The following is a 9,283-nucleotide window of genomic DNA, read 5'->3' on the forward strand; positions in this document are numbered from 1 at the left end:
TTGAACCTAGGGTTTCATGCATGCTAGGCAAGCACTCTACCAATAAGCCACATTCCCGGCCATTGACCTTCTTTTCTACTCTGCTTCTGACTCAAGTTCAATGCTGGTTAAGCCAAGGAGGTCATTGCTCTGCACCTGTGGTGATAACGATAATGATGTAATTTGCTTTTATGCATTTTAGTGAATGCTTTATTTTCATTACACCTTTTCTATGTGCATTTTAATCCAGACTTTGTAGTGGTATTTTTAAGAACTGCCCATAAATCCTCTAACATGATGAATTATAATAAATGGCAATTTTATCCAGAGGTGGACGATCGTCAAATTCTTCAGTGAAGGTAGAGAAATGTGATGGGTACCGTTTTCTTGCAATGGTATTATTTAAAGGTAAATATCGAGAAGGAATAGAAATGCTTCTCAATAATTCAAATTCAACTTTCAGACCATTTTGAGAAGCCATTGACCACAATGCCTAAAAAAATCAGAATAAAGTATGCCAGAAGGTTTGGAGATCTGGAGACATCTTTTGTCCAAGGCCTTTGAGTGATCTAGTTCCCCAGTTAGGGCCAAAGCAAGAAGCTTACAGTTCAGTGGGTTTTCTGTAGATATAGTTTCCTATAAAACTATACCTCCTACTAAATTATTATACTGTTACAAATGGAAATAAGAAAACTTTTCTGGTAGGGTACATATTTTTAAAATCAAAGTGATAAACAACAGTGTTTCAAAATGTGACTCAGGGGTTGGGGATTTAGGTCAGTGGAATAGTACTTGCACAGCAAGTGTGAGACTTAGAGTTTGTTCCTCATCTCTGCAAAAAATTAACAAAAAAGGAAGGGGGAAATGTGGCTATTTTTTACAGCTTGGTATCTGTTTATGAAGCTATGAGGCATTTGCAATTCTTTATTTAATTTTTCTTTCTTTCTTTATTTGTTTTATGAGAATACTGTACAGAGGGGTTACAATTACATGGGCAAGATAACGAGTACATTTCTTATCAAGCATTGTTGCCTATTACAACTTCATTTGATAATTTTGATGTTGCAGAAATTGAATAGACTTCTAAAATTTTAGCAAACAGGAAAGAATATTTTCCCTGTTTAAACCTAATTTCATATATTGAGGAAAATGAAGCCCAAGGAAATTGACAGATCTTGCCATGCTTACACATGATTTTTACAAGTGTAGGTGACTGCAAAATACTTTCCATAACTCCAAACAGCCTTTTTATTAATTTACAGAACTTAACCATTGTGCCATCTAGCATATTCTAAGTGCTTACCATATATCAGGCATTGTTCTTTATAGTGCAGTGGTTTTTTTTTTGGGGGGGTCCGGTTGTGGGGCCTGAACTGTGGGCCTGGGCGCTGTCCCTCAGCTCTTCAGCTCAAGGCTAGCGCTCTACCACTTGAGTCATAGTGCCACTTCCGGCTTTTTTCTTTTTGCTTATGTCGTGCTGGGGAATCGAACCCAGGGCCTCAGGCATGCAAGGCAAGCACTCCACCACTGAGCCACCTTCCCAGCCCTATAGTGCAGTTTTTTTTAAAAAAAATATTATCCTCCCTAGAAAGTACAAGTTTATCCTCAATTACAGATGCAGAAACTAACATTTTGGAAGTTGAAGTAAGCTGGTCAAAGCATAGACTTCTCAGTGAGGAGTGGTTGAACTAGCATGGAATGGATCATCTGACTCAAACCTCAACACTGATTTACTTTCTTTTCTACAAGACAATACATCAGCTCTAAGCAGTCAGGATAATAAAAATGTCTTACCTCTTTGCTGTCTCTGTTGCCTGACATGCTCCGAATCTCCTTGTTATCCAGGTTTTCTATATCAGATTCTCCTGAAGCAATTGGTACAGTTTCTGAGGTACTAAAGCTGGGCCTGAGTGACTGACTCTCATTTTCAGTCAGTGGTGTTTTCTCTGTGCCGTTGCTTTTGTCCTTATCTTTCAGGAAATCTTGGGTGTAGCTCAGTTCAGAAAGTGTGTGGTCAGAAATATTCTCTTTAAAATAAGTGTCACTCGCACGGTCTATTGTTTCCTTTGGAACATTTTGCTTTTTGCATAACATTTTACTAAGGACATTGCTCATTCCTTTCTTCATCTTTTCCATTGCCTGCTGGATGTTTTTTATTTCATTGCTCTCTCTGGTTGTAACATCCTTACATGAGCTAAATGAACTCACCAATGCCACAAACAGGTATAGGACCTAAACAAAATTTAAAATGAGATAAAATCGCTTACTTTTTGCTTTATTTTAAATAAAAGAAAATGATCTAAAAAGTCTGACATGAGATTTGAACAGAAACATATGAACTCCGCTGCTATCCAGTCATATTCACTGATTATGTGTCAGGTGCAATACTAACAGTTCCTATGGCCAAAATGCATTTTAAACTCTGAATATCCAAAGCATCATTATTGGTTCTCTTTGCAGGATGAAAACTTCTAGGCTTAATGGATGTCAAATGCCAAAGGTCAAACAGATTATACTTAATTCTCTTTTATTCTAAAATGTATTTTATTATCAAGGCAGGCTGATTTATTCAAGGTAAAAACAGGTATTGCAGCCCTTATACAGCCGTGCAGACACAGCTTTGTAAAACAGAGGATTCAACCATGGAGCAACTATTCATGGTGCTGAAGAGGTTGTTTTTGAGACGTGCAAACACAGACATTAGGGAGGTTAGTGGATTTTCTTTGGAAAACATTTGCTCAAATAAGAAATAGATAATGATAAAGGGATCACTCTTGATTCACTATTTAAAGCTAAGGAATAGCATCTTCTAACTTTAATATCATTGAGAAAAATGTCCAAGCAAGTTTGCAGAGATAGAGATTTTGATTTTGTTTGAAATTTTAGGGCATAGAATATATTTTTGTGCTGTACTATTGCAGATTCACATTTACTACTAAGATTTAAAATAATAATTTGAGCATTTGACATTACGAAGGATTTCCCTATTGTTTTAGTTATTTGAAATTTTGATTTATTTTGTTGTAAATATTATTAGATTTTTCTCATCTTTCTGTTAATTTTGTTTTTTTTTTGTTAATGGGCTTACATGAAATATTTTCACCCACTTAGTATGTGTTATTTGAGAGGAGAAAGTTCAAATTGCATGCACTATGCTTAACAATGTATATGTTTTCCTATTTACACTTCCATATAGACTCACATAATAAATACTTGTCTACTTGTATTTCAGATTTCTTTGCATACTAAAGTCTAAATTTAAAACATTTTTTGCCATTTGTATTTATATATAATATGTGGTTATTTCTTATTCCTGCTTTGTTTGCTTAAAACATAAGCCTAGTGACCCAATAAGGGAAGATGGTGGGCAAAGCATAATGACAGTTCAGTCATAACCACATCTCTAGTAGACAAACACTGTTAGGGAGATGCAAGTAACAAATGAATACTCAAATGTACAATACATTTGTTCTTGCTAGGATTCAGAGAATGAAAGTATGCTGTGTGCCGTATGCTGGTTATGTTTTCATGAGACTGTAAGATTTTTTTTCTTAGACAATGCATCACACATATATCCAGCCAGATATAGGGAGAGGATTAAAAGAAATGTATTTAATGTTAAAAGATCCAAATGATCCAGAACAGCACTATAAGGAGTGAACTTCAAAGCATTGCATACTCCTGTCGCTTTGATTTGATGTGTTGCGAATTGAAAAATAACCTCAACTTTTAAAAGCACAAAAAGAAAATACTGGCTTGTAAATGTCAGAGGATATGAAGGATCACTTATTTATTCTGTGTTGGCAGTTAATTTTTAGAAAGACAGAAACCCTATCATTATCATAGCATATACTAGCTTCCTTTTTTTAGCACTATTACAGTCAGAGTTAAAGGAAATATTTAGTATGTGTGCTGAGTTGAGATAAAATAACTGGCCATAAAGCAAACTATTTAAAAATTTCCCCAGAAAATTGCTCTTACCTTCCTTAAATATAACCACATATTGAGTGAGAACTGAGTACGTGTATCAAAATAGTGGCACAAACAAAAAACAAATACAAATTTGTTTCAGTAATTCTTTAAATCAGACATAAACATATAGTAGGGATCTGACAAATATTGAAATACATTATTTTAATATTATGTCAATTATATTTACATATATTTAACTTGGCAATGTGTATATATATGTGGAATAACAAATGTATGATTTAAAAAATTAATATCCATTTTTATAAATCTATTTCTTTTCTTTTCCTGTTTGCATTCCTATTGTTTGACTTATGGAACCATAACCATAACCAGGTTCAGTGATTGATAACTGTCTAAATCATAGGTATACATGGAAATAAAGTATGTATGTAAGAAAACAATAGCTCTAAAATAGGTTGCAAGTATAGCTCAAGCTGTAAAGATGAATAATCAAGTCCAGAAAGTGCAAGAATGAATTAAAGCTTCAGTACCAGGTGAAAAAGAAAACAAAGTTCTGAAAAACGTTTTATAAAATTATAAATTATTAAAAATAATTTTGATTCTGAGGTAAAATTTTTGTATTATATGTAAATGCAAACAAACATTATAAATTAAGCATAGAGTACTAGATTATTTCACTTAGTTACAAGAACACTGAATCAGGCATTACAATTTTGCTCAATGTCTCACTAAATGTAGTCACATTTAAAGAAGCTAACTTTTATGGTTGTTTTAAGGCTTCTGAGGAAAGCACTTGATCTTTATGACATAAGAATAAAATGAAAATATTGGATTTTTTCCTGTAACAACCATTTTTATAAGCCATATCCTTTTCTTAGAAGTAGTAAAAAAATTATTCAATTCATATAACACAGGTTCGATTATAGGGGGAGTTTAAAGTAAAAGCTTACACTGCAAGATAATGAATAACAATTTTACAACCTTTATTACACATTTAGTTGTGAGATTTTTTTTTTAATTCTGAACACCATTGCTATGTTCACATAGCCATAAAACCAGAATCTCTGGGAGTGGGTTCAAGACATCAGTATATTATCTGTGATTCCCGAGGTAGTTCTATGTGCAGGCAAGTTTGACAACCAGTGTTATATTTAAGTGCTTCTTAAAACATAATGGGCAGACAAATCACCCCAGGGCTATTGGTAGAATACATGATGCTTCTGTATATCTGGGATGGGCTCCGAGAGACTGGATTGCTTACCAACCTCCCACATGATGCCAGGGCTACTTCAAGTAGCAAGGTCACAAACTTACTTCATAATGGAAAGGCGATGCAAGTCACATATGCACTTATCACAAAAAAGCAATTGTAATCAAATATAACTGAAATTAATTTTGCACATGGAATTGTTTGAACTAAATATATCTATATTCGCATAAGCATTATTTAAAATACATTCAATATGAAAAAATCCATTATGCAAATTATTAATGGCAAAATTGACATTCAAACACAGATAAGAATTTAAATTCAGTGTGTATATATTTTATACTTACTGAACATCTCACTTCACAGCAGTCGTTTTTCACCTGGTAATATCCATATGGGCATAGTGGGAGATCACTGGGTCTCTGTCGATCCGTAACACAAAAAATGCCAGTCTACATTATAGCATGCTTTTCAAGGAAGAGGTAGAAGCATAGCATACTTACCAATAAATTTCCAATTAAAATGACCATCAGATAAAAAGGAATGCACCAGGATGGTCTTGAAACTGCCATGCAGTCCCACAAGGTCTCTATCCACTCCCCACAGAGAATTCGGAACACATTCAAGTAGGAGTGAAAGAAGTCAGCCATGTGCCAGCGTGGAAGGTGACAGTCTATGTCTATGAGGCAGACATAATTTGTATAGCTCCAACTAAACAACTTCATGCCAAATACAGCAAAAAAGAAGACAAACAGAAGCAGCAGGAGGACCAGGTATTTCAAGGCTGTCAGGGATTTACTAAGATTCAGCATGAGAATTTCAAATGTTGGCCAATATTTCCCCAACTTGAAAATTCGCAACTAGTGGGAAAACAATATGGAAGACAAAAATAAGAAAAATAACAATAAGGAAAAAACAATAAAATGGCTAGTATTTTTTTTACCTTGTACATGTTTAAAGTTTGTGTCAGCATGTTACACATATTCTTCATATATAGTCTTGAAAGAAATATTGTCAAGCATTATTAATACTGACCACTGCATATTTACTCTATGCATATTGTTAATACATCTTACAAATGCAAGAATTTTGCAGATTGAATCTAGATGCATCATCTTGGTTTTATGTACTTGTCAGTGACTGTTCAATATTACAGTTAGTACAGTTTTATGTTTAAATATCTAGTAGTGTTCTCTGTTTTTGCTTTTCACATTGCATTGGATATGTTTTTTTGCTTTTTTGGGTCCAGTCGTGGGGCCTGAACTCGGCCTGGGCACCGTCCCTCAGCTCTTCAGCTCAAGGCTAGCACTCTACCACTTGAGCCACAGCACCACTTCCGGCTTTTTCTTTTTGTTTATGTGGTGCTGAGGAATCGAACCCAGGGCCTCAGGCATGCAAGGCAAACGCTCTACCACTGAGCCACCTTCCCAGCCCTGCATTGGATATGTTTTCACATATGTTCTGCAGAAGATATTGGGAAATGTTTGTCAGGCTCCAAATTAGAAGAATATCACAGGGCCTACTATGCATTTCCGTTTATTGACGGTCTAATACAACATTCTGTGCTTTGTCAAGTATTACTATTATTTTATCACATTTTCAATTTATCTTTCAGTGTATCTTTGTTTGCTACATCACTGTCTACTTTGTTATCTAGCATCCACGATCCTCCTACTCATGTCCTAATACATTGCTTGGGTGACAAGTATATGCTACCATGCTCTGCTAATTTATTGAGATGGAGTTTTTGCTAACTTTTTGCCTTAGTTGGCCTCAAAACTCCATCCTCCTGATGTCTACTTCCCATCTAGTTGGGACTGTAGGTGTGAGTCACCATCACAAACCCCCATAAACAGTTTTAATACGTTCTGTACCTTCCCTAATTTTCTAGTGTGTAGCTAGTTTTCTGAACTCAAGATTTTCCTTTTACCCTGTAAAATTTCACCTGTTAGATTCAGTTTATGGATAGTCTTTAAGATATTTTTATATTCCCTTTTAGAGGATTTTTTTACACCCACTTCTTTTTTCACTTATAAATTTAGTGACCACGTCCTATATACATTTTGCTTCTTCAGTAAATAAGCTTATGAAGAAGTCAGACATCGTTCTGAAGAAGATGCCATAGAGGAAGAAATTTCTGGATAAAAATCAAATCTGCTTAATTATTCTTGGTTCCTGTGACATTTTTCTACTCTGCTATCAGAAGGCAACAATAAATTACTTATCAAAGGTTGAAACTTTCTCCAAAGACTATCCTAATATCATTGTCTTTGCTTGATATTTTGATTCACATCACTTCCCTGGACTTTTCAAAATAGTATTTTACTTCTCATACTTCTTTGTTTTAAAAATAAAACTTTCTCCCCTCTGTTTAGAATATTTACCTGATTTGAGTTTCTCAGTTGCCACTTCTGGTATCCTTCACTGTATTGCTTTTGAATTTTAGGCTGTCTGTCACCCTGGCTATGTTTCCCATAACTACACTTCCAATATCCAATGCATTTGACTTGATTTCCTTTAATTCTTTATCCAAATGACAACACAAAAATGTCTTACTCTTTCTTTAAGATATTTATATATGAGTTACTTCATTTCATGGTGTTACTGCTCCAGTGGAAATATTTTATGTTCAAATTGTCATTTTTATCTCTGAGAAAACAGAGAGAGTAATTCTTCTAAAACAAAAGTTAAGTCATGGACTTACCGTCCTGAATGAGCGCAGAAGATCTATTCCTTCAATGTTTGCTAGATAAAGTTCAGAGACACCAAGGAATACCACTATGCTATCAAAAATGTTCCATCCTGCTTGAAAATATTCATATGGATGCATGGCTATTATTTTAAAAATCATCTCTGCTGTAAAAATTCCAAGGAAAACCTAAATAAGAACAAAACAGGCAAGAATGATTCTGATGGCTACATCAAGATAACAGAAACTTAAACATGCCTTGCCATTTTCTTCATGCTTACCCCTAAGGATCTGGTTAGTTTTGTGGCTGAATTACCATGACAGATGCATACGTGTTGCCTAACAGTCTAGTGTTAGATAATGTACATGGAACATTAGCCATTCTTGACGCAAAAAAAAACTTGAGAGCTAAAATAAAAAACATAGCATTTTAAGTAGATTCTTTTTTGTGATATGGAGCATACATCAAAGTATTGATTTCAATCAGACAATAAAAAGACATATATGTTGCAGAAAAATAAGCTCCATTAGCACAGATGATTAGAACAGGTGGGTTAAGTGCTACTGTTGATAGGATAGCTCTGAGTTCAGGTTTCAGTGGATGAGTAGAAATTAAAAGAGACATAGTTTGAGGACAACCTGGAACATGAAGTTAGCTAGACCTTATCTCAATCAATAAATTTTACATGGCAAATATTCTTAGCCAATAATTTTTACCTCACTGCCAAGTAGCTGGCTCAGAATCCTGAATTTAAATGACATAACTTTAATCTCTAGTTGTAAAACTATCAAGAATAACATCTACAAGGTGGGGGAGGGAGAGGAGTTGTGGTAGAGCATGAATATCTATTATCTAACAATAATTCCATAATGCATGTCTATGTATTTGAGTTATAAAATTCAATATTGAAGATAATAATGAACCAAGAAACCTTGAAAGCACAAATGAAAATAATGGAAATCTTACCATGTTTCCAATGCTAAGAAGAGAGAAGGTGCTCTCGCTCATTGGATAATGTTCCCAGGCCAAAAAACATATGTTTAAAATGATACATACGATAAGGAAAAGATCACTGAAAGGAGACATTATTATCTTATGGAAAAAATCTCTCAATTTTAACCAACAAGGAGAGCAATTCCAGATCAAGAAACTTTTAGCAAATTTATGACAATACAATGGGCATCTCTTTTTGGATTTTTTATGGTCTGAAATAGAAGAATAAAAAAGTCAAATAGTAGAAAATTGTCTTATTTTTGTTTTTAATCTTTTTATTATATAAATTTTAATTTTATTGTCAAGGTGATGTATATAGGAGTAACAGTTACATAAGTAAAGTAGTGAGTACATTTCTTGTTGAATTTGTAGACCCTCCCTCATTTTTCTCCCACTTAAGAAAATTGTTTAATTTTAACTTTTTTCATTCAAAGGGAAGCTTGAGACTAGACCTCTGACTTGGAGTTAGGAAACAGAA

At 34.2% G+C, this 9,283-nt stretch overlaps 1 protein-coding gene across 1 annotated transcript in view; it reads right to left on the bottom strand.

Moving 5' to 3' along the window:
- Scn7a (sodium channel, voltage gated, type VII alpha subunit) overlaps positions 1-9,283 on the bottom strand; it is a 68,023-nt gene that overhangs the window by 18,165 nt on the left and 40,575 nt on the right. The window contains exons 12-15 of the mRNA XM_013027307.1: positions 8,779-9,017; positions 7,827-8,000; positions 5,626-5,982; positions 1,774-2,211 (exon numbers count right to left, since the gene is read on the bottom strand). Of these exons, the coding sequence (XP_012882761.1) occupies positions 1,774-2,211; positions 5,626-5,982; positions 7,827-8,000; positions 8,779-9,017 (1,208 nt within the window). The remainder of the gene's footprint in view (positions 1-1,773; positions 2,212-5,625; positions 5,983-7,826; positions 8,001-8,778; positions 9,018-9,283) is intronic.

Source organism: Dipodomys ordii, unplaced genomic scaffold, assembly GCF_000151885.1.
Source record: "Dipodomys ordii isolate 6190 unplaced genomic scaffold, Dord_2.0 Scaffold5, whole genome shotgun sequence".
NCBI classification, from domain to species: domain Eukaryota; kingdom Metazoa; phylum Chordata; class Mammalia; order Rodentia; family Heteromyidae; genus Dipodomys; species Dipodomys ordii.